The following is a 25,797-nucleotide window of genomic DNA, read 5'->3' on the forward strand; positions in this document are numbered from 1 at the left end:
TTTTTTTTCCCAAATTCTACATTTTCATCTTACTTCCACATCGCTTTGTAATACTTGACTTTGAAAGAAGAATACCTGTACAGCACTATGCAAAATAAATGCAAACATAAAAATCAAAAACCCCTCAGAACCTTGGAATTTCAAGCATTTTGAAAGTATTGAATTTCACTACCTAAGCACCTAAAAAAATCTTTTTTTTACAGTCTCTTCAAACTCACAGTTCTAAATTTTAGTCATCTTTGCCCATGGAAAATCGATCCCTTACTTGTTTTCAGTTATTGCAGTAGATAATCAATTTTTGCAGCAAATAAAACAAATGATGATATTTCAGTATGAGAAAGATCTCAAGAACACTATAACAAGGATTAGGCAAATTGCTAATAGTGGGTATAGTAATGACACACACACACACACAAAAAAAAAAAAAGGAAAAGGGACCAAAAAAAGGCTAAATATCCTGTTCAGCTGTTTCTGTCACACTGCAACATCTTGCCTGTCACCCAAGCACCTCAACACTCATAATACAACAGAAATTTCCTTCCTTATGGTTTCTCAAATACATTTTGAGCAGATCAATGCTGTGTAACACCTCAGAGACACCACGGCACCTCAGCTGCAGTTTAGCTCTGCAAGTGATGGTGAGTAAAAGAGAATGAATAAAGAAAAAACAGGAAATTGAAATCTTCTTTAGAGGACTGCAAAAGAACACAGGAAAAAAAAGTACAGTGAAGAAAAGTCTGGGACTTCCAGACAAGAAAGAAATTATCGATGCATCACACCAGAGTGCAAAACTAGAAAGGATTTACTTTTAAAACCCCTTTGTTAAGCACGTATTATTTCATTTGTAATGCAGCTCTTACCCACAAATCTGATACACACACATACACACCCCCATTATTCAATAAGGAGGTCTGTTTCTAGACAGTGTAAGAATCTGAAACAAGAAAAGAAAATAACTGAATGCAAAACTGACTTTCTGCAAGTTTGAGAAACAGATATTCTGTTCTATGCTGCAATCTTCTCCAGGTTTCAGGGAGGAGACGATGAGGTCTCAGACAGGGCTGGATGTGAGGTTGTACAGAAGAGTAGGATCTGTGGGCAATTCAGACCTGTATGCAGACATTCCACAAGGTGTATATATAACTTTCTAATCCAAGAAGGCTTTTTGAGGCTGAAAAATAGGGAAATATGCTTTTGGATTTCAAGTTCTAATTTAATTACACATAATATAAAACATTATGGGCCGAATCATAGAATACCAGCTTGGAAGGGACCTCAAGGATCATCTGATCCAACCCTTTTGGCAAAACGTTTCCCTGCCTTGAAGCCCACATACTTGGCAGGATATTCTAGAATTCTGCAAGGATTTAGGGGGAGAGGAAGAAATTCCTCCACAAAACTACAGGACATAACGGAGCTGCTCCGCAAACAGCTATGGGGGTGTGTTGGACACAGCCAATTCTCATGGCCATTGCTCCCTCCGAGCGCTGCTCTGCACCCTGAGCTGCTCTGTCTGGCACATGGACAGGTTTTCATAGACTTTTCATTCCTGTGGTGTAGGTTATGGGGGATGGATTAATTCGCCCTCATATTTCATGCTACATTTATTTTAGCAGGAAGTTAAAATATGTATCAGTTAAATATAAGTTTGGTCATAAACTAGCTTACATTACATTTTATTACTAGATAGGACACAGAAATTCTAAGTGCATAGAAGAATTTTTGCACCATCATTCCAAAATGATTAACAACTACTTTGGAGGCATTTCTTTACCATCCCATTATAACTAATCAAAATATTCTTCCACATATACCTTCTTTCCTTTTACCCAATTCAGTCAATTTTAAATAACAGTATTTTTCAAGGAAGTATATGCTATCAGTGTTCAATAAAATAACTGTCCTTCCATGTTACTAGAGGAACAGTCCACAAACCTGTGTGTTAAGAGAGAGCTGTTGCTTAGCATTGATTTAATGTTTATACTTCAGGCATTAATCCAAAAAAAGAATTGCATATGTGATTTATACACTCTCTACAACAACTGCTAATCTCCAGTAGATAGTCCCCTTTCACTCTTCCTTCCTCGTTCACTTCCTGCCCAAAACTCAATTTGAGAACAGAAACTGCCATTTTGATCAAATCTAAACTGTGAGGCTCTTTTCATAAAGAACTGCCTGTTGCTTTTCAAGAAACCCCAGTGCATTTTCAGGAATGTCTTAGGGAGGAAATACAGGCTAAATTCTACACTGAAACATGCACATACCCACCCTGCCCATGACTGCTCTTGGAGCTGAACATGCACAGCCGAGGGCAGAATTTGGCCTGAACTGTGAATTCAGTAATGGAAGCCAACATCAACTCAACACAGCCCACACAGAACTTTGGACAGCAAAAAGTGTTTACTTAAGGAGGGAATACTATCCCCAGCTCTAAGGGTTATTCCAGCTTCTTTAGCAAAGAACAGGGGAGAAAAAGAAGAGCTGATGAGACTGCAGGGCCTCTTTTGGGCTTCTATCAAAAGCAAACAGATGTGATCATTAGGTAGAAGCAAGTCACTCCCATAGATGCAGATTCATTTCTTGACAGAATAGCATTTCTGCGTTGATGTTAGGTGTGAGCACAAATCATCACATGAAATTTAAATTTAGACACTGCCAACATATTGCAAAAGTAAAACCAGTGAAGCGGTTGTAAGCACAGGGGGTTCCTCCTGCCCGTACGAGCATTGCAGTACATGCCAACTGCATAGAACACTCCTGGGATAATATCAGAATGACAAGAATTAACTGTTTTATGTAAAATTAAGACATGCAGAAGACTTTGGGGCTCTTGAAAATATTCCTTATAATTCTCAACAGCAAACAGTTTAAATACACAATCCAGTTCTGAAAAGCTACTATCTTCAGAGGAAGAAGGAGAAATCAAAGAGCTGTTCAACTTTCACTCTCTTACACAGTGAAAAATTAAGGGCAAAATGGTCTTACTGCAGCTAAGTGGCTGTTTAAAGGTGACAGGTTGAGCTCTTCTAGTTGTAATTTATATCTCAGCAACAGAACCGATGTTTTATTCCCAACCATTAAAAGGGGGTAACACATCTGCTAAAACTCTAGCACAATGGCTGGCTTTGCACTGCAACAGGAAATGTAACCCAATAGTCTCAGAACTTCTACAAACCCTAGCCATTCCTTAATGTAAAAGGATTTGAAAATTCAGTTCACTGAAACATCTGTTAAGCTCTTGCTACTCTAACACATGATATTCTTTCTGCTCCGTTACCTGCCAACAAAAATATTTGGTTCTATGTAAGACTATCACAAATGTGTGATCGTGGCACTCTGCTTCTGATTTTATATGCCATTGTACACTCACAAAATCACCTGGGGGTGACAGTAGATAACATACTCAGTGTAAGCTCGAAACTTACAAAAAATTTATTTAGTTTTAATCTTGTATGTAAATAGTAATAAATCAGATGGATTCTGAATGACTAGCATTAATTTAAAAGAAAAGAAACAGTCAAACTGTTCTTCAGGCAACTTTCAAGAAGAGAGAGAAAAGGAGAATGAGAAAGAGAGAGGAGACAAAGAGAGTGAAACAGCACCAAAAATAGAGGTAAAAAAGAAATTAAGAAAAAAAAAAAAAGACAGAAAAAAAGCCCAAGGAAGCAAAACCCTAAAGCCTTAGATCAAACCACCTAAGCATATGCATGGCCTAGGCAGTAACTTCAGAGCTTCTCCTCCAATCTGTTATTTACCATGGCCGCTTGCTTCAATTGACATTTAATTATACTATAAGCGTTCTGCAATTTACTGAGTAACTATATAGTGGTAAGTAAAAGAGAGGCCCTTTGAACATTAGTAGAGTCACAGTAACTACAATAATAAAATGGTACTTTATTTGCAACTATTGCTTTCTACAGAATAATATTTGTTCTAGCAAATCCTTGTAGATTTTAGATCTTAAAAAGAGGTGGGTGGGAAAAGTTTCCAGTGCTCTACTTCACCAAAGTGCTTTCTGTATACCCATAACCATCAGTGATTTAAATGCTGTGTTATGTTGCAAAAGCTGACCAGACAGCTCTCTGTGATCCAACAGTTCATTTTAACCAGCACAGACATACCACAATTTTAATGCTGTAGTCACTCATAAAACAGGTCTGGAGAATGTGAAGTTGCATTTCTTCTTGCAGTAAGGTACGACCTTAAAATTATGCCTCTGAAAGCCTCACACTTGAAAGACAGATAAACCCTAAGTATGTTTGTTCTTTCAGGAAAACCAGATTCTAAGTGTTCTGCAACCTTTTCTTTAAGCAGAAACTTAAATTAGCCTGACTTCAGAAACTGTCCGAACTACTGAAATGAAGTCACCGTAGCTGCAGCAAATAACAGCAAACAGGTAGGTAAGAGCCTAGTATGACAAGGCTGATTCTCAGTGCTTCACGGAACCAGCTAAAACCAAACAGCTCCCAGCACCGTTTCTAAGCTAAATTCTGTCATGCTGAATATCCCAAACGCCATGTGCCGGAGGCTGCATGAACCCTCCCCACACTGGTGATTCACAGTACGCAATACCATGCATTTCTGAAAACACTGCCTCCTCATCGACCAAACAGAGCTAGTCAACGTTCAAGAACTGAACAACTACCTCACAAAAGTGTCTTTCAGATACACAATGTATATTTCTTCATTGCTGGAAACAAAACAAAATAATTACTAAATTGTTACGATTTCTAGCAAGTAAACTTTAAATAGATGATTTATAAGTACCACACAAAATGATGACAACTAATGAAAGGTGTGAAGACTAATTTCTCAGTAACAACTTGCAGCCAGGACAGACTGTACAAATTATATTGTTCTGGAAAAAAATAGTAAGGAAACAAATGTATTTCTAACTTTCTACTGCATCTAGCTTCAAAGTTTGCAAAAGAGATAAAACTGACTGTTATTCTGAGCTATCCACCACTCACAGAACATCTAGTAAGTCCATCTTTGTGAAATAGAAATTAAAGGTGTAATTATTTTTTATTAACAGCTTTTACTAGAATAATACAAAAGGCCCCGGTTAGAATCAGGTATGTGCAGCTGCAATCTGTGTGTGTGTGTGTGTGCACATGCAGATATGTGCGTGCATCTATGCAGACTCCAGGAGGCTCTATGGTCCAAAACGTGGCAAGGAGCTTCAAACTGGCTCCAGAAGGATTCTGCTCTCCACATACCACAGTGCTGCAGCAACTAAAGCTACTGCCTTAGAGATCAAAACTCGTACAGGCTTATCTGCAGGGCACCTTGCCTGAACTGACAGACCTTACCTCTGGCCACACAACCTTGACATGGAGCTCTAGTTCCAGTTACGGACCCAGCTCAGTTGCGACTCCGAATGCAGCTGTGTCATGCTGCGTTGTGCAATGCAGACATCCTTGCAAACACAGGAACAACCTTGGGACTGCAGCTCTAAGCTTTACAATACATGCTCAAAGCACTCATCTAAACTCTGGGGTGAGCTGCCACAGAAATACTGAGAGGAAGCCCACAAAAAGATCCTCAATTAAGTTTATGCCAGGTTAGTGAAAGCACAATCCCTAAAAAAGGAAGAGCAAATCATTTGCTCCCTACAGATCTTAAAACAGAAAAACTCTTACACTGATGGTGGTGAGGATTTAAGCTCGGCTTGTCTGCATACCCAGGAAGGGGCACTCTTCTTGTTTTACTAGCAATCAAAACATTAGTAAGGTGCAGGGGAACATAACAATGCACATCAGAATGAGTTATAAAACTGTGGCTTACCCTCAACCCATACCCTCCACCATAACACACAAATAACCTCAGTGAAACACTTAAGAACACAAAGGACTTGGTGGAGTGACTGGGCTTGGACTAGAGTGCTCTACTACTCTGTGCTGATGTTTTTGTACTATATTTTGTACTCTCTTTTATATACCGTGCATAAATAAAAAGAAATTTTCTATAAAGAAATATATAAATTGTTTTAAAGCATTCAAAATGAACTTCAGTATTTTGTTTTGTTCCTTAGAAGATGAGATTATCTGAGCAACAAACACAAAAGGTTCCTTTGTGAAAATACATCAGAACAAATAAAAATAACAATTCATAAAAGTTTCACATACTGGATCCTTTTCACAGGACATTGGTAACATTCACTTATCTATTCTCAGGAGAACTTCAAGAATTTGTTTAACAAACTACCCCTCACACAGCAGAGACGTGGTATTAAAGGTCCTGGTCAAAAAAAACGTTTGTTTGGCTGTTCGAGTGTTTCAACTGCTGTTGAAAGATATTATTACTTGTCCCAAAGTGCCAGAATGCTCACTTCCCAATCTCATGGACATAAATAGGTTGTGCATATGTACAGCTGCAAACTGCAGGCAGAGGTTGGAGGTGTGAGGACTCTCCTGACTGACACAATGTCAGTGCACCACGCTACAGTGTGTGTATTTTTGCTCTACGTGTTTTACTGCAGATCCAGCATTGTTCAAGAAGATGTTCTTTTTTTGACATGTAAGCAGAGATTTAAATATTATAACATGTGCTTTCCACTTACATTAACCCAGTATAAATTAAGATTAATTTCATTGTCTCAATGATAATGAAATGTACAAGCAAACTTCTTTGTGCAGCTATACATACAAGTTTCACCAGTGGTGCTCAGCTACTATAGGTTATGTGGTAGTCTAAGCTATTTAAGGGTGGATCCCTCCGCCTCAACAACTCCTCCTCTGCTCTTTTTCAAATAAACCCAATTAATTTGGTCTGCATCACCAGCTCAGGGAGACAGTAAGTTGTGCTACATCACAACCATTCTTGCTGGTTGTGAAATCATCTGTAAAGGGGGCCTGGTTTGGGCTTGAACAAATTGCCATGGCTAGATGAGTTCTGCAGGGGTATAAATCTTTTAATTTCCCTGATTTGTAGCTGTAAACATTCAAGGGAGACTCCCTCTTCCTTCTCCCCTTTTAGGAATAGCCTTCTTTGTCAGTGAGTAACGGATGTGAAACAGTCAATAAGGTTAAAGGAAGCCAGTTCTCAATAAAGTAAAAGTCATCCTCTGCCTAAAAAAATACTTTGGACTCCTTATAAATAACCTGGGTCAGAGGTACAAGGGATAAGAGTAACCCCTCCAAGCACTAGAGATGCTGCAAATTCTTAAATAAGAAAGCCTCATAATGCTGGTTATGAAAGAACTGTGTAGCCTTTCATTATGTCATGGTCCCAGCCAAAGCTCAGTAGAGAGAAAGGGAAAACACCCATCGCCTTCAGAGCTTTGTAAGAATCCAGAAAAGTGTTGGGTTGTTGGTTTTGTTTTTAAATATGAATGAGGATGCTTCTACCACTGAAAGCACCTTCCCATAGCCATTAATAATGTCTGTAGTATCTCTTCTAAATAGGGCATCTGTTTACATAAAAAATGCAGTCAAGCATATTCCACTTAAAAACCAAAGCAATTTTTTTTATGTTTTACATATACTGAGCACAGAAATAACTCTAAAGTATCCCACACCTAAGATGCAAAACTTCCTTAATCACAGTGAAAATCATCTATTTGAACAAGGAAGTCATGCACTCCATCTAACATGGTACCTTCGCTGAAGATTGACAAGGTTAATCCAAAATGGTTGCAGAATCCTCTTCTAGAGCACTACCTTGGCACGATGTTTGTCATTAGAATCAAGGTTGTAGTTATACAAGGCAATAGGTCAAAGCAGATACATAGATCTGGATTTTTATAACTTTACTCCCCTAATTTGAAAAATGAAGACGTGTGAAATACTGTAAGTCATTCACTTACCATGGATTTGGTGAAAGGTCGAGCCAAGGTAAACAGCAGGGTATACACCCACCAGTTACGATGAATGGAGGAGTAAATCATATTTCCAGGATGGACGGAATTAGACGTCACCCCATGGGGAGAAAGGCGTCGGTTCAGCTCGTTGGAGAAGAGTATATTGCAAAGCTTGGAACGATTGTAGGCCAACATAGCCCAATACTCCTTCTTAGATGGAGAAAGCAGGCTGAAATCAAGTTTTCCAGAGGAGTCTTTAATTTCTGTAAATCTAAAAAACAGTAAATATGTCTTAGATACCCCAGAGTTAATTTCGCTCTCATTAAGAACAACATAAAATGTAGACAACAGAGTAGAACTTGGCCAGAACCAACATAAAACAACAGCTTATTTAGCTGTTGAAAGCATCTACTTGAAATTGCCTGAGACCCAAGGAACAGTCCCATATAATATGGCAGTAAAATTACTGAATAATTAGCAAAAGCAAATGATAAATAAAAAGAAGACAAAAAGGCTTTAATGACTTAAAGGTATCTTATGTAAATTACGAATCACTTTTATTTTAAATCCAAAAAAAAGGTTTTGTCATAGATCCATGAAAACGCTATCAATTTGAAGGAAATAATGTAGGATAAAATAACTGCAGTAGAAGAAGAGAAAACCAGCATCCTTTCATTTCCCCTTCTTCCCTTCCCCTGATTATTTCATCCAGTGCTCACATACTGCAGACTTTCATTTAAGGGTTGAAGTAAGTATGGATGAGTCTCACTGCTTCTTAGACTCTTTTTTAGATTAAAAATTGATGAATATAAAGGGGTTATAACCTTGGTAACTTGCCATCAATAGTCTTATATGTTTAAAAGATAAATGTAAACAAAGCCAAAATGAGTTCTGGCAGAGTATAATGTTTTTAAGTATACCCATGGCATGGCTGAACACAAATCAAAGTAACTAGTTGATGTTTTTTAATTGGGTCTGACAGAGTCATTAAACACCAGCTGTTTGTTTCTTTCCTTTTTTTTTTTTTTTTTTAATAACAAAGTAGTGAATGTTCTAAAGACATTTAGATGAAGAAAAGGAAGTTTCCATATAGCATTTTTTTCCTCCCAGTTCTTACAATTTGATTTATCAATTTACTGGTATATCTTAATACTAGAAAATAATACTACATTTAGTTACAGATTTATGTTTCATTCAGAAGAGCTACTAAAAATAAAAAGGATTTAGCAAGCTCTTTTTAATACTCAGAGTTTTCAGAATCAGCTGGGGAGAACAGGGATAAACATAATTATAGTACACACTAGAAAAATGTTTTAAAATATCTTTACTAATTTTGCATCTTATGCCCAGAAACGAAGAGATCAGCTGGAATTTCTACATTCATTCTGTGAGCAGCATTATAATACACTCAGCGAAAAGCAACTGCAGTGCGTGAACTCAAGAGGAATCCAGGATGTTCTCTATCTTGCAGAATTAGCCCTTCAATTTCAACACAAAATTTCTCTTTCTTGATTTTGTTAGATAAAATACATTTCTGGAATTAACAGGACTATTCTGGGAGGAATTTCCTACATTCATTCCTCAAGTAATTATTTATGACACCAAAACTAAATAAATCAAATACTTAGTGCATACTGCACAACGGAATCACGGTGGCATATTTTGAGTCCAGTCCTGCAAGTGTGCTTACGTGAATCAATCTTACTTATGTCGGCAATCTCATTGAATTCAGTAGGATAAGGGCTGTGCAATCAAATTAACAACAGGGAAATAAAGACAGAAGCAAAGTCAACCTACTTATTATTCTGATTTTAATATGATGTGCTTAAATTACCCAAAAGCTTAATTTAAACAGAATTCATTTGTGCTGAATCCAGAGAAGTAACTAGAAATGAACGAAGAACCAGAGAGGCAAATAAATATTTTGCCTTGGAGCAGTCTAGTGTAATATTTTCTGCAAACACGGGACTTTATTTTCCCCCTAACAGGGGGTCTTGACTCCAGCGAAAAGATCCAGCCAAGGTTTATGGAAGTAATTAGATACCAACACTTCTGTTTTACAACATAGTTTAAGGCTCAGGGTTCTCAAGTAGGTCAGAAAGTACTACTACCCAATAATACCTAATGTCTAAACTAACTCCTTACATGAACTTCTTGCCATTAAACAGATTGGGGGGAAAAAGCACAGTTATTTACAATGATCAGTTTAAGTGTTAAGATACACCATAATACATGAATTGGACCCCTTAGAAAAAGGGAAATTTACTAGCTGCGTTTATTATTTTATTCAAACATAGACTATTACTTATTTTTTAATGGGCTTCTCTATAAACCTTGGCTGATCTTACTGAGTTAGCAACGAACACTTTAAAAAACGTTTTTGAAAACACAGATAAAGATGTCCAGAGATGTGAGCTCTAGTTGTGCAGAGATGCGAGCTCTAGTTACACATCGCACTTAATTCGGTGAAAAACAAAGATGTCATTTAAAATACTATCAGAGATACAAACTTACAAAGGGGAACAAGCAGCTGACAATTCAACATAATCTCCCATTAAATAACAGCTCATTTATACGTATCCCGTTGTGCCCTCCACATCTGGCAAGTGATTGGAGTTGGCAGATTTATTTCTAGAGCTATCTTGCCTGCCCCGCAGTAGCCTCCCTCACTCCTAACAGGACTCTGCTACTTGCTTTCACAAACCTGGTGTGATTTGCAAAGATAAGGATGTTCAGATTTTGTTACCACCTAATTACTAAGACATTTCATGTCTTTTAACACCGGGGAGGATTGTTACTGGCATTTTCTATTGCTTCCTTTCATTTCAGCCATCATAAATTTAAAATGGTAAAAGTAAATCTATCTGCAGTGTGTCATTTATACCATAAGCCCCTGTGTTTGGAAGTGATAAAGGTTTCAGCCTGACCCTTGGCTGGTCTCTCTCTACCAGGTCCCTGGGGTTACATTTTATGGAAACATGATTAAAAAAATAAGCTTCATTCTGGGTCACTAAAACATTTCAGAAATATGAAGGCAGGAAAAAAAAATAAAAGTACTCACAAATTCTTCCTTTTTGGTTTGCTAGAGCTGTTACACACGACCAAAATTGAAACAGGAATCAACAGTAATGTTTAAAGCTGGATATTACAGGTCTAATCCTGCAGTCCCTGAACTACATCAGAAGGCAGTAAGTGGTTTGTGCCCACTAAAATTCAGAGTTAGGACATGCATTTTACACAAGGAGCTTTATTTAAATTAAATCCATCTTTTCACTTACTAACACGAACACCACAAGCATGTCTGAAATAAGACAAACCTCATCAACATCTTTTTTGCCAACTGTACTTCTCCTGGCAGTAGAAAAGACAAGCATCTAACATTTTAATTAAAAAATTCACCAAAAGAGGCATGGCCAGATTTCTAATATATATTAACTGCACTACTTCCCATTTTACAATTATACAGCTAATGTCTGCATTGAATTCCCTAATTTCTCATTATAAAACAATTGGATTTCATCTAGCAGTTTTTAATTGCATTGTTTCTCCTGCTAAAATAACTGCACATTATTCTTGGTAAGACGTTGAAGTTGTTGAATGACAAATCAATATAGGTCATGCCATTCAGATTTAATCAATTATTATTCCATCTCCTCGCAAAATCAATGAGCGGCCTGAAATGCAGCAACAATCTGCATTCATACAAAAAATGATCAAAAAATACCTACATAGTGTTATAAAACTAGAACACACTTTATCCAGCAACAGAGCCAAATCCAGTAACATCCACAGGCATTAGTAATGCTTCTATTTTTGAAAAGATTATTCAAACACAAATGCTTTAGAGCAAGGCCTTTTATTTTCAAAAACTTTTGCAGTTCTCCCATAACTGTTCAATTCTAAGGACTGAAGATTTCAGCTCAATCAAAGGTAACGTTCACCAACCTGTGAGATTCGGAGGACACCACCACAACCCTAGCAGGAGACGACCGGCGTAAAACGTCTTCCAGAAGCTGGACAAGATAGAAATGACCCAAGTGGTTCACCTGGAAGGTGGCCTCCAGGCCATCCTCCGTCAAGCCCCAGGGAGCACCAAACACCGCAGCATTGCAGATCAGTATGTGAAGAGGCCTGAACAATCAGAAGTGATGAAGAAAATCGAATCAGAAAAAAGAAATCTCAGTGAAATACACGTAACTCCCTTCCTGTGCGAGCTGGGCCAAGGTGTGTCTTGGGTGTAGGTGTGAGGGCTTTGGCAGTGGCATGGCTGCAGGGTGGTTTTTATGGGAAGGACTTTTGTGGGAAGGACTTTTGTGGGAAGACTTCTGCCCCCGCCCCGCGCAGGGCACAGCCGAGCCCTCGGCGGCACCGAGGGCACCTCTGGGAAAGCGTATTTAAGAAAAGGCAAAATGCCACTCGGCAACAAGAAACAAAGGGAAAGAAGTGGAAAACAGAAACACGAACAGCACGGTGAGAGAAGAAAAGGAGGGAGGAGGCACTCCAGGCGCCAGAGCAGAGATTTCCCTGCTGCCCGGGGAGAGCCCACACTGGGGCAGGTGCATCTGAAGGGCTGGAGGAGAGGAGCCAGGGCTGCACCACAGGAACAGTACGAGGAGCAAGAGCAGCAGAGAGGAGCTGTTGTGTCCTGACCACAACTCCCCATCCTCCTGCGCTGCTCAGGCTGGGGGAAAGCTGAGTCGGGGGAAAGGGAGCAGGGGAGGAGGAGGGAGAAGGCGGCATTGTTTTTTGGTTCTGTTTCTCACTATCCAAATCTACTTCAGTAAATTAGCCCACCACAGCGTGTCATCTCAAGGTGCCTACCAGAGCACACAGCTTTTCCACTTCAGAAATACCAAGCAGAATGGTAATGAATTGCATCTCGAGAACAGGACCATAGCAAACTCCATACGTCCTGAACATTCACAACAACAGTGATCAGCCGATGGAGGGCTGACATGCATGGGCAGGTCACCAGAAATATCTCAACACTATCACTGTTCTCCCAGTTGCTAATCAGGAAACAGTCTCCCTTCTGGAGCATTTAGAAAATAAACTTTTCCTAGGGGAGGAGCAACTCCTATCACCTTCTTATGTGGGGTACACATCTACTCATGCCATCTGCACAGTCAGTAAGGGAAAAGCGATTAAGAAATAAAGACACAATGCAACAAGGCATATGCCCACGTTTTATACTTCTGCAGCTTGTGAAGTATGCTGTTAAAAAAATACAAGTGGATAAAGACCGAGTTGGAAAATAAAAGCATCCTCCAGAAGCTGTAATCTTTGGTGGAAGAACTGCACACAATACATATAAAATCCTTGAGACAGAATCCTTCCTCACGCAACTCAGCTAGCCCAGTTTAAATAGAAATGCCACGATGAAAGAACTCGAAGCATTCCTTATTTGCTTTGTAAAGGGTAAATTCTACCGAACTAAGCTAGAAAATAGCCTAGACTGTCACGTACCTCTCTCATTCCAAAATCAGGTCCAGAAAACTTCAAAATCCTTGATGTCTCCACTGTAATCTCAGGATGCCATACACCGTGAAGCCTTCCCAACCTCCACAGCAAAATCAAGGACAAACACCCTTTCTGTTTTTTCTCGTCTTTTTTTCAAATCCTTATGAAACACAGCAGAGACTCCAGTTCTGGGACCTCAGATGTATCTGCATTTGCTAGATTGTATCATCTCTAAGGAAACCTTGGTACCAATGGTGTATTCTTGTCCTTGAGTCAGAGTCTGACGCTGCAGACCTGAGCAAGCGTACCTGAGCTGGGAAACCTCAGACTTGAGAGTCTGCATCGGGCATCCCTGGCCCTGACATAATTAAATAGGACAGGTCAAACAAAATAATGACAGACAAATAAATACCTTTCATTCCTGCACTAACCCTGAACTAATACCTGTGATGTCCTAACACCAGAATATTAAGATCTATCACATTTGTTTATTTAGCCCATTCCAGCCTGTGATGTCTTCACTACAACTGGCCTAATCCTGTGATCCAACGTCAATCACCCAACATAAACTTTAATTCTGAATACATGAAGCACAACTGGGAAAAAGAGCTGCTTGCCCTCTGTTCTTCTCAAGTACTTTCTCAAAGCCCTACACACAAAAGTTGATAGGAGACCCAGAGTCAGATCATTTTCCTACATGGCTGAATGATAGATATACTGTAACTTTGAGCATCTGCAAAAGGAATTCTAGAAAAGAATGTGAAACATGAAGCCCCAGGTTGTCAAACAAACCTAAGTAATTAGATTCCTTCAGGCATGTCTGAAAACCCCACATTTTGATAGCCCAGTTTTCAAAAAAACATTTCTGGGGGAATCAAATGCACCTCAGGTGAATACTGAAAGAGCTGTATAAGCATCAACATAAACAGTAGGCTGTATTTCCTTATTAAAATAAATTTCAACTTCAAGCCCACTGGGAAGTTACCAGTGTAGTCTGCTTTAATAAGAAGTTAACAATCTAGTATCTGTACCTGTGCCAACTTGGAGAATTTTAACAAAAAGCTTCAGAAGCAGTATGAAACGTCTGTGTACTTTGGGAAGCTCATTTTCTGAAGTGCTGAATTCCTGATTTGCCTTTTGGTCGGTGACACTTACATGTATAATATCTTCACATACATACTGCACCCGAAAAAGAAACTGAAGATAAAGGGGGACTGTCCTTTTAAAGGCAAGGTGCTCTCTTGCTGTTCAAACCCACTTGCCAAAAAGGCAGTTCTTTTTTCATCTTTGCAGCATCATTCAACACAGTGCAAGCAGGCTATTTATTAAGATACGCAGGACCATATTTTTTAAATGGTACCCGACATTTTGAGGCATATTTTATCAAAATGTTTTAAACTCAAGTTCATTTTGGCTGTTTGAGATTCATCTGCCAAGAGGAAAACAAAGCATCAGTGAAGCTCGAGAGTGCATGTGTGGAAACTTCGGATGATTCATCATCTCTTCTGAAAGTTTATGAAAAGCTCTAGGAAGAATTAATTTACAGATTTGTAATTCCACTGGGAAAAAGGAACAAGTTTCTTCAACACCGATGCAATTTTTGATATAAGAGCCTCCTGTATGAGAACCGAAGCACGTGAGTACAGCAGTAATAAAAAAATTAGCATCAACATTCCCTGCCAAAGCAAATATGGCACTTTTAAAAAGATCGTAATTCTATTTGAGAATTGTCATATGTTCTATGAAGTAACAGACCACAGTAAGACAGAAAGGACTCATATATGATCCAAAACTGTATTCCACCTATCCAAACTGTAGTATCCTTCGTTAATACTAATTACACAATAACTACCAAAGGCAAAATACACACTCTATACCTAAGTCTGTCAGCTCAATTAATTAAAAAGATGATTCTGGAATTATAAAATAATAAACATAGTCACTTTTAAATTATCAGAGCATTTAATTGGGGTTTATAAAAGAAATAAAATTATGCTTCGGTCCTTTTCATAAGATTTATATTTTTCAAACAACATTTTGCTCTAATTTTTTAAGTAAAATTAATTAAAATTAAAGAGACCATAAAGTTAAACATATTTACAGTATTGTATGAGAAAAATCTGTGACAAATATGAAAATAAATACAGAGACATTTTAAACCAATATCATACTGAAAAGGTAATATCAGATTCCCTTTCAGAATTCCTTTATTTTCAACTAGCATTAGTGATTTTAAATGGTTAAAAACTGATTTCTCTAGAAAACACCACAGAAAAAAAAAACCCTAAAGGGTTGTTTCAACAGATACTGCTGTTGTCTTCATTTCAGCTCGGAAAGAACCACCTCTTGGATTTGGATCCCTGTCCATTAAACTATCGGTGTCTCTCGTCAGACTGCTAACAAAGGTCCAATTACTGAAAATTGTCAGCTAAGTTTTTGTGACCTGGACATTTACACACCGGGAAATGAATGAGATTACCTATGTAACAGCCCCCATATAGTTATGAATTTCAGCCACAGATGACAGATTCTAATCTCAATGGTGCAGAGCTCTATATCACTGAATGTATCATTATGCAGGAACAAAATTTTTAAGATACATGACAATTCACACCACACATCTGGCACTACAGCTTTGCTTTATGACAGGAGTATTTTTAAGTGATAGCAGAACTATGACCTTGATTTCACAAGTTCATTAAAAACACTGCTGTGATCTACATTAGGCTTCCTCCTGAGCTCAAGGAAAAAAAAAAAATTCCCCCTCAGTTTAAAATAGTTTGTAATCTACATCAAAGGCACAGCTAAGGCCAACAAAAAATGTCAGCAGCAAAGGAAAATTTTCTTTAGTGTTTACTCCTGGTATCGACATTACCAAGCCGCTCCCACAAGCCATGACACCTATTTGATATTTCTGGAAACACTGTAGAGTTAAAACCTAAACCATTGCAGAGTGTTTTGAAAATTTACCCCTATGCCTCCTTAAAATGTCTTCAGTCAGTGACTGACTTCACACCAAGTGAGCTAACGTGCTCTCCCATTACAATTTAAGTATGCACTGGGACTTGAACATGAGCTGCTCCATCATAGCACGTAGTCCCCGTTTCCTACCCTTCACAGCATGGCAGACTCCAGAATTCACTGCTTTAACTGCAAGCTTTACAGCAGCTCTAGAAAACTCTCCCCGTGTTGCTAAGTGTTGCTGCAATTTTGTGGAAGTTAAAAAGTATGTGGAATTAACAAGGATATTCTTAATTGTGACTATTTCAGCTGAAAACCATCTACTATCTTACGCACTTCACGAGTTTGTGATGAGTTTTACTAACCCTTGCACTGGGAAAGTCATTCAGACCTTACACGCTGTGCTCAATTCACCGTTCGAAGCAACAAAGCAATCCAACTGCTCTGCACTATTTGAAAATACAGTAAGCGAATACATTAGAGAGACACAGAAATTAAGTTGTTGCTATAAATCAGTTAGTTATGAAATTTAATAATCAATTTGTTAGCACCTGATGTAAAACTATGATCTGTCAGCAGCCTCCCAAGCTGGCTGTGTGCAGCAGTAGATATTTCCAAGGGAATTAATTACTGATGATTTGCAAAGGTAAGAATAATATTTTTCAACAAATGTAGCCTGTGCACTAGGAGGTTAAACAAACACCACCAAAATGTCAACAGCGTTCTTGGCTTTGGTGTTCTCCCATTTCAAACGTAATGAAATAGTTAACCAGAAATTATGCAAAGGGAATACTTTCAAATCTTCCCATGAAGCAGAATGTCACACCATCTGGGGCACTTCTCAAGTGATTTGAAAAGTTCACACTGTTTGGAATTACACAGAAATTCAACAGAAAAGGCCTCGCCATATCCCCAAAGTCCCATAAGCAACTGTAGACCTATGTCACGGCCAGCAAAGAAGGCAGACTTGTGACTTCTCTCCCACAAAGAAGCAAAGTCACAGCCCACTGAACTTTTCCACTTTTCCATCCCATAACTCTGAACACCCATGTTGCTTTCTCTGGAAGTTAGAAAATGGTGCTTCTCCCGTGAGGGAATGCCTGTATTCACAAAGGAAATAACCAGCATGCCAGGTAGGCTTATGGCCCTCCAGAAAAAGGGCGAGATCTCCAGGAACCCCTCTCAATTTTACAAGCAACACTGATAGGGAACTGAGCAACAAGAAAATCACCAAGAGTCAGACAGCAGCAGGAAATCTCAGAACCATGCCTAATCTGACACTGACCCAAAAATATTTACTTGTTTGATAGGAAAGAAAAAAAAGAAAAAGAAAAAGAACACTGCTTAACTCAGTGAATTTTGGAAACCAATGCTTAATATCTAACTTCCCTTTTTCTAAAAATATTGACTGAAAAGTCAGAAAAAATACCCTCTATTGCCACCTGTCAGCTGACAGAATTGTGGCTCCCTGTCAGACAGGCTTCATTTCAAGGCAAGCCACTAACACAGGACTTAGAGCCCTGATGGATGACCTCCTGCTAGAAGCAAGGAAAATTCTCTGAAATTCATCCTACTGGATTTCTTTGCAGGATTTGACACTGTTGATCAGCAAATACTTCTGTCCCACTTCCAAGAGATTAATGGAGTGGACTAAAACTGTTCTGCTTCCTCCTTCGTACCAAATACCCGGGAATTATTATGAGCAGCTGACACTATGTCTTCATAATATATAATCTGCATACTGCCATACAGGTCAACCATCTCTCAGTCATTATTCATTACCTCTATAAAATCTTCAGTATACAATTGCATAAAAGTTTGGAGAAGGAAGAGAGGTCTCAACTGATTTAGAACTGAACAGAAAACATCCATTAGTCCTGGTTTCCCCTTTATTAGCTTACACATACAGGGGGAAAAAAAGAACTAAAAAAACCCGACATCATCTGATAACTCCAGAAATTAGTAAATTATCTTCCTCTGAAGAAAAATTCTGCTGTTTTAGCTCTAGGGGGACAGAAGAGTTTGAGCAGCCCGCTTTTCCTCTTAGCGGGGTACAGAAGCAATTTCAACTATTGTAAAAATTGTAAAGTTGAACTTCTGAAGAGAAATTCAGACCCAATATTAAATAAACATCTAAACATTTAACATTGTCAATCATTTAACTTTAACACTTTAAACATTTGTAATGTTGACCTCAAACTGACCTTGCTAAAACCTGCACTGTCCAAAGCACCTTCGCTCAAAAATGATCCAAGCTGGGATTTCTGCTTTCACTCTTTTATGATTTTGACACAGAAAATCAGAAAATCAGGGATGAGGTTTGAATTGTTGACATGATCTGTCTCCCACACTTGGCTGATTTATATACTGCAAGTATGGTATGTGATACTAGAAATCTGGGAAACGAGGAACATTTTCATCTACATTTTCTTGTTTGGTATCATTACATCAGCAAATCTCTTTTAATAACAGAATATTGCTTAAAAATGAAGGGCAAGATTAATATTTGTAGTTGCTTTTTAACTTAAAACTACAAGGCAAGAGGGCGAAGGAGGAAGAATTATATTTTACAAGTATGTGGTGTGGTTTTACCTTCCACTAGGTTCATGCCAGGGATTCTCTCACCTTTTGGGGGCCCATTATCCACAGGTCTGAATTCCCTTCTGCACAGCTATAATCTAACCCTAAATTTCCTCAGACTGACAGCACACCGTGTACTCGGAGTATTGATATTAACAACACGTGTCAGTGCTGTTCTCCCATCACCTCAGTGCCTCCTCAGGACCACATTTCAAACCCAGATCTGTCCAAGAAACCACATTTTCCTTTGTCAAAGTGTTGCATCTTTATCCCTGAGGACTCAAAATACCTCCATACGTATGGATTTTGAAAGTCCTGGGGCCAGGCTGGGGTAGAAGGGGGATAGAATAGGGCTCTGCAACTTAATTTCTATATCCATTCAACCCTTCAGCATTTCCATTCTGCATCCTATCTCTTTTCTCAAGCCCTCACACAATAAGAGGAGGACTTTGTTCCATTCCTTGCCATGCCTCGCAAAGATGTTTCGTTTTGTTTTAACACTCCCTGATGTTTAGGAGACAGCAGCCGTGAAAATATCCAGAATCGGGTAATTTTCATTCAGCAGCTCACCTAAGGACATTCACTACCCCAAAGTGGACACATACATCTTTTTCAAAATCCCAATAGCAAATCATTATTTACTCATATACACAAGCAGTTACAAACAAGCATAAGCCAGCTGTAAAGGAACATTCATTTTTGCAATAACCATGGAATGATTTGTTGTTTCTGCACGTCTTTCTAAATATATGAATTTCATTTGTACACAGTAAGTGCTTGTTAGAAAAAAAGAAAGCTACAACTCACAAGGAAGGTCAATTACTACTTTTATTACGTATTCGTGATATTTCCCATTGAAAACAGCTAACTCCTTAGAAAATGTTTTCGGGACCACGGTTGATCATTCAAACAATAAAACACTTCATGCATTTTGAACATTTCACTTGCCAATGACAACTCCTTCCTCTGTTTTGCCTAGAGATATATAGAGCTGTAATAGAGTTCAGAAAGCCCCTAGCAGCTGCGTGCTGCCATTCAGACCTGAAAGATTCCGTGTTGTGATAAAAATTAATGTTCTTTGACATCCTCTGGGATTTTTGGTGCCTTGGGAACAGCTAATGAAGGAATACAACCTTTTCAGACTATAACGCTGATTTTTGGATTCTAAGATGCAGACACACGTGGTCTGTGCATGGCCTGTCTAATGTCAGCAGTAAGGCTTCTAGACCCAAGTGCCAAGACTCTGCCTTCATGTGTTTTAAGTATCTCCCATAGAAAGCCTTTAACTAAATAGACTAAATACATTTTAATGTATATTTAATTAAATAGCTACTCTTGCCTTATATTTCAGAATTTTTAGAAAACAGCAACAATTAAACACGCAGATCTTCTTAAAACCCATTAAGCTATAATGCTGAAAAATCCTTGTTTCATTTGCAACAGAAAACATTTTAATCAGGCATATTAAGTCACACATATTTTACTTCCTTAGATACTCAAAATAGCCTTCACAGCTGGTGCATCTTGCGGAAATTTTTTAGGAAGACAGAACGCCAAGACTTTATGAGCCATCTTAGACTCAGCTTAGACTTAGGCATAGACACATGGCTCAAAATGGGAACCAGAACAACCAGTGTGCTGAGCAGAAAGCCACGGGAGAATTATCGAGGTTTCTTCATTAGGTTACAGTGAAAAGAGTGCAAAGTGTCCAAAGACAAGTGGCAAGTTCACAAATTTTAGACAGCACAGTTATAGTCATAAAACTACGTAACAAACACCTAACAAAATCCTTCTGTTACGAGTATGTAAAAACAATATTTTTGCAGATGCAACTATATGTAAAGTTATGGTGAACTGTCAATCCTTTATTTTAATATAGACTTTAAAAAAAAAAAAAAAAAGTTCTGAGGCAGGAGATATTTCCATGATACAGGAGATGAAATGAAAAGTGATCTGGTGAAAACGTCATGATCTCTGCCTCCAGTAAAAGAGGGGAGGGTTTAAGCTTGAGAGATTTTTAATTTAAAAAATACTGGAAACAGTTTTTGGATCCACATGAATTGACACATGCTACCACAATGGGGTAATTGTGTACAAAAGCTTAAAAACAGAAGAAAGAAGAAAAAGGAAAGAAAAAAAAATATTTATGCAGAAAGCCAATCCCTAGGCTTTAATAAGGCACAGTACCACCACAAAGAGAAAAAAAAAATTCACCCTAATATTATTATGTATGTTTCAAATGCAGACAGCCTTTGATCTTATTTAAATTTAAGATAGGTGCTGTCTGCAACAGTAACTTCTGAACTATGCATGTTTCAGAACTTAATTCAATGTGGATATTTTTTGATATCTCAAAACGTACAATGTTGTCCAGAAGTTTGTGCCTCAGTGACACTGTCAGAATGCCAACTGTATTCTAAGTTGAGAAGACAAATATAATAGCTCAACTCTTACAAGTTTTAATTCACAAAAAGTATTTCTATAAATCGCAAAGAGTTAACAGATTTGTGCAGTGTTAGAAAATATGTTCAAATTTTGAGACCGTGGCAATGATCATCTCTGACAGAGATACATCTACTGCAGAACCATTAAGCATATTGGCGTAACGGCATCACTAATAATTCATTTAAATCATATATTTGGTTTTTCTGCATCTTCTAAGTTATGTATGCAACAACTTGCTAAATAGATCCCATTTTTTGGGTATGTATTTATATGTATGAATAGAATTTGTCATACAATACGTATGATTTAATTGTGGTTAAATTGGAATTAGAAGCAACTTAACACACCTGCAATATGTCAGTTATAATACATGGAAATGCAGAAAGACAGTATTCTGGAGTGAATTTTCAGCAGGCTCTGAAATCTTAATTGCACCCGCAAGGTTTCAGAGTGCTTCTGCTTGCGGCATGAAAAATGAATGTACTCATAGAGTTTGAGGCCTCAGTTAAGGAAGCCAGTTGAAAATCTGGCCCTCTCCATTTTGGGTCTGGTTAGGGAAATAAGAAGAGACTAAAGTTCCAAATGGAGAATCATAATTCATAACTGCTGTCTTTTCCATATTTCTACACACAGGATAAGTGAAGAAACTGTCAGCATGTGCCAATTCTTACCACAAAAAAAAAGCTATTTTAAAGTACAGGAAAGTAACTGCAGTGAAAATCTACATATGGAAGTCCTGCATAATTGTGAATTGCTGCTACCAATTCAGAAAACTCTAAGTAGTAGCTGTTGGCAAACACTATTTTGTATCTTTAAAGTAATTCAAGATTTTTCAGGATAATTTCTTTTTTTTTTTTTTTCCTTGAACATAGAGAACATTAAATTGATGTCTTACTGTTTGGCTGAAGATAACTTTAATTCAAACCAAGTGGCACTATGCACCACTCAAAACTAAAGATGCACATAAAATTTCATCTGTAACTTTACTGCTCACTTCTGCCTGCTAAATGTTTTGATCGTGGAAGTTTTCTTATGCGGAGGATCAGGGAAATGCTATGATACCATGATTCTAAATATCGACAACAGGTAGCTATTTTGGAAATGTTAGAACCGAAACATTAGTGCTGCCCCCCAATTAAAGTAGGTAGGCTTTAGTCAAATATGTGATGATTAAACGGGGAAATAGATATCAAAGAATCACAACCACAAATTGACACTCCTACACAAATACCAAATCCTACAGACCCTGAACCATCAAACACCGATGCTGACTAAATTTAAATGCTACGTTGCATACAATCACAGGAGGGCAGTCATTGTGTCGATAAAGTGGATTAATACCAACCATAATTTCTCACATTGTGCCCACTCAATGAAGAGGAGACTCAATTCAGTGTTTTTTAGTTCCAAAAGCCTAATATGAAAGATTGGTTGATCTGCCTCTTCCAACTGCACAAAAATCAGCTAATGCCAAATCCATCTTAGCTCAGAACATTATTATAAACAGATCATTTATTTGATTTTCCATAACAGAGACATTCAATCAACTGCCTGAGCTGGAAACTAGCAGAGGGGAAAGACTAGATACAGATAAAAGAAGTAACTTGAACAAATCTAGCCCTTTAGGTGCGTTGAGACCTCTTTTCCGGCTCTCATCCTAACCCTAGCACTGTCTTCACATGGAAGGAAGGCGGAGGTCATTCCCTCCTGGTGGAAATATCCAGTGGGGAATGTATCTCCAGACAACGAGCCAGGAATACTAAAAGATAGCCAGCAATCACAGGGTGGGTTTTTAAAAAAAAAAAATAAATAAATCACAGAAATAACAGCACTGCATTTCAAACTACCAGAGAGCCTAAAATTAGTTGTCATTACTGTAACATAATGAACTGGCTTTCTCTAAAGAATTTGTTCTGTAAACCCTTCAGCCCTACCCTTCATCAAGTTAGACTTCCATTTTATGTATGAGTCACACTGTGTTCAGGTGGTGTTACAACGAAGTAAGAGGTGTATCAAACATTAAACACCTAATACTGTTTGATTCTGTCTTCTCTCAAAGATGACTTTGGGAGATCCAACTAAGTTATTGCCTTTGGCTTATTTTGCCCATCGAATCTTTGTAACTGTGAGAGCAAGGAAAGACTGGAGAGCACTGTTCTGCTCGTAAGAGAAGTTTACATTCTGCTGCGATCACAGAACTGCAGGATCTAAAATAATCTGCAAAACCGTTCTTCCCCAAAGCTTCCTTTGAAACTGCACGGATAAAAAAAGTCTCAGAAAGAGAAACAGCTGTATCAACTCAAGAGTATAGATAATGCAAACAAAAAAAATTTTTTTTTCTGTGAGGATGAAGGATTTTCTAGAATATATTTATAGGAATATGGCATAATTTACCAGTGTTTATACACTCTGAGCCCAAATTTTATCTATGGACAAGGCTGCAACACCTAACAAATCCAAACAGGAATAAAAGATTCCCATCAAATCTCAGAAGCATGATAACTTGGAGATGAATCATCTGATTCTTACTTTCAAACAAGGAAGCCTTCTTAGCTTCTTAAGTACTACTCCAATTTATATTAAATGTTTCTTTTCACAGTAACTCTTTCCTTCCATTTATTATTTATGTTTTTCTCAATGCTCCCTCTGTTGCATCACTTGTTTCTGTACACAGCCAGCCCCTGTTAAATTCCTGCTGAGCAGAGGATGACATTTCTTCATTCTTCATGTAGTTTCAACAATCTCTCAGATTCTCAAGCGCATTCAAGAAGGCTGTTTTTTTTCTCTACAGGTTATTTGATCAAGGTAAGAGATCTACAATCTCAGCAAGTTTCCCTCTGCTCCCTGCAATACCACCACCACCACCTTCCCCAGCTATAATAGGTTTTGATGTTTTAACTCAATGAAATTTAGGGATCCTTTTTCTCGAGTAGTTTTAGTTTTCTCATCCAGGAAGAGATCTGAAACAGTCCATGAAGACTCTTTTCCAATAGCCATCAACGAGGGAAGAACTGGCTCCTAGGCTGTGATGTGACTATGAGTACACCCTCATATATGCTGACAAAAAATAGTACCTAGAGCCACAAAGTGTCTCAAAAAAGCAGAATTTCAAAAGACAAGTGAATCTATTCTCTATTTTAAACATTTGTAGTTATGAGGTCATGTGTCACCAAGACCAGCAGATTCTGCAGAATACCAAAGTGCCCCAGAAAGCAACAGTGGACTGGAGAAATTAAACTGAAAATAAAGCTATCTGTGCCCAGAAATTTAAGATGTTCACCACTGAATACTAAAGGCCTCTTCACATAACATGTTGTGAGAAATAAAAATAATAATCTTTACTAAAATGTGTGTTCATATAAAATTTCTCCTTCGCACTTTATTGTTTTTCTTCCAGAAATCAAGATCTATACAACTCCGAATTCAAATGATAGTTTTGTTTAGAAAAAACCCAAACACTTATTTGTTCTTCCTACTACTTTATTGTTAAAAAAAAATTGTAAGAGGTTTTATAAGAAAGAAAACTATACTCGTAATGTATTTCCTATGCTCACTAACAGGACTTACAGCTACTTCATGGGAACAGGGGAGAGGGTATGAGCCATATGCCTTCTCCTACAGGTGCATGAAATAAGAGATAGCAAAGCCTTCTAAGAAGGTGAGGCTCCCAGCTGACAAACTTGCCAAACCATAAAGAACAAGAGTCAGTCTGTCACCAAAGCCTGTAAGGCTTTATTTCAACTGTTCACAAAGCTACAAATGCAAAGGAATCACTGATCTGACAAAAGCCTCTGGACACGACAGGAAAACAAATAAATGAAGAGACAAAAGTAGTTAATGTACATTAGGGCTGGAAAACACACGGGGTTAGCATTGTAGTAATAAGGTGCTACTGCCATATAATTGCTTTTCTGACTATATCCAGACAGTTAAATCACAAAACATCACAGCCAGAAAGACCTAGCAGCTCTTCCAGTCCATTCTCCTGCCAGTGCAGATGACTGTAAGATAACTCATCTGTATTTGTATCAGATAAAAGATCTACTGCTACAGGCAGTGCGTGGGGTCTGGTTTCCATCCAGCCCAAGACTTTAAACTAAATAGAACTGGAAATTCATTTTGGTCAAAACCGCAAAAGTCTCACAACAGATACAGACCTTAGACTTTCCTATAATGCTTGGAGTAGTCCTGACAGACAAACACACAGATCTGAGCACAGATTCGAGACAGAAATGAAATATCTGAAGGCAAGGCAGAGGTTATAACTGCTGTCTATTACTAAAATGTTTCCAAATAAAATGAGTGAAACATTAGTACAACCTGTCTATCACTGACAACATAGCTTAACAGACTTACTCTGGTAAAACAGTGTATGCCAACAAAAGTAAGACAGGTTTTACTGATTCTATATCTTCACTGATTCTGTATCTTCTCATTTTCTAAGTTCTCTGGCAAAAAATGATTTAAGCATGTTCACTCCTAAGGATTTATAAACATGCCTACCAAATGGACTAGCTAGGATGACCATGATATGATCTGCAATACACAAA

The 25,797-nt window shown here is 38.1% G+C and overlaps 1 protein-coding gene across 1 annotated transcript in view; it reads right to left on the reverse strand.

The window, feature by feature from the left end:
- The window catches only part of WWOX (WW domain containing oxidoreductase), a 525,887-nt gene that overhangs the window by 388,373 nt on the left and 111,717 nt on the right, over nt 1-25,797 (reverse strand). The window contains exons 6-7 of the mRNA XM_026856594.1: nt 11,747-11,932; nt 7,808-8,072 (exon numbers count right to left, since the gene is read on the reverse strand). Coding sequence (XP_026712395.1) covers nt 7,808-8,072; nt 11,747-11,932 — 451 coding nt within the window. The remainder of the gene's footprint in view (nt 1-7,807; nt 8,073-11,746; nt 11,933-25,797) is intronic.

Source organism: Athene cunicularia (genome assembly GCF_003259725.1).
Source record: "Athene cunicularia isolate RWA chromosome 11 unlocalized genomic scaffold, athCun1 chr11_part1, whole genome shotgun sequence".
NCBI classification, from domain to species: domain Eukaryota; kingdom Metazoa; phylum Chordata; class Aves; order Strigiformes; family Strigidae; genus Athene; species Athene cunicularia.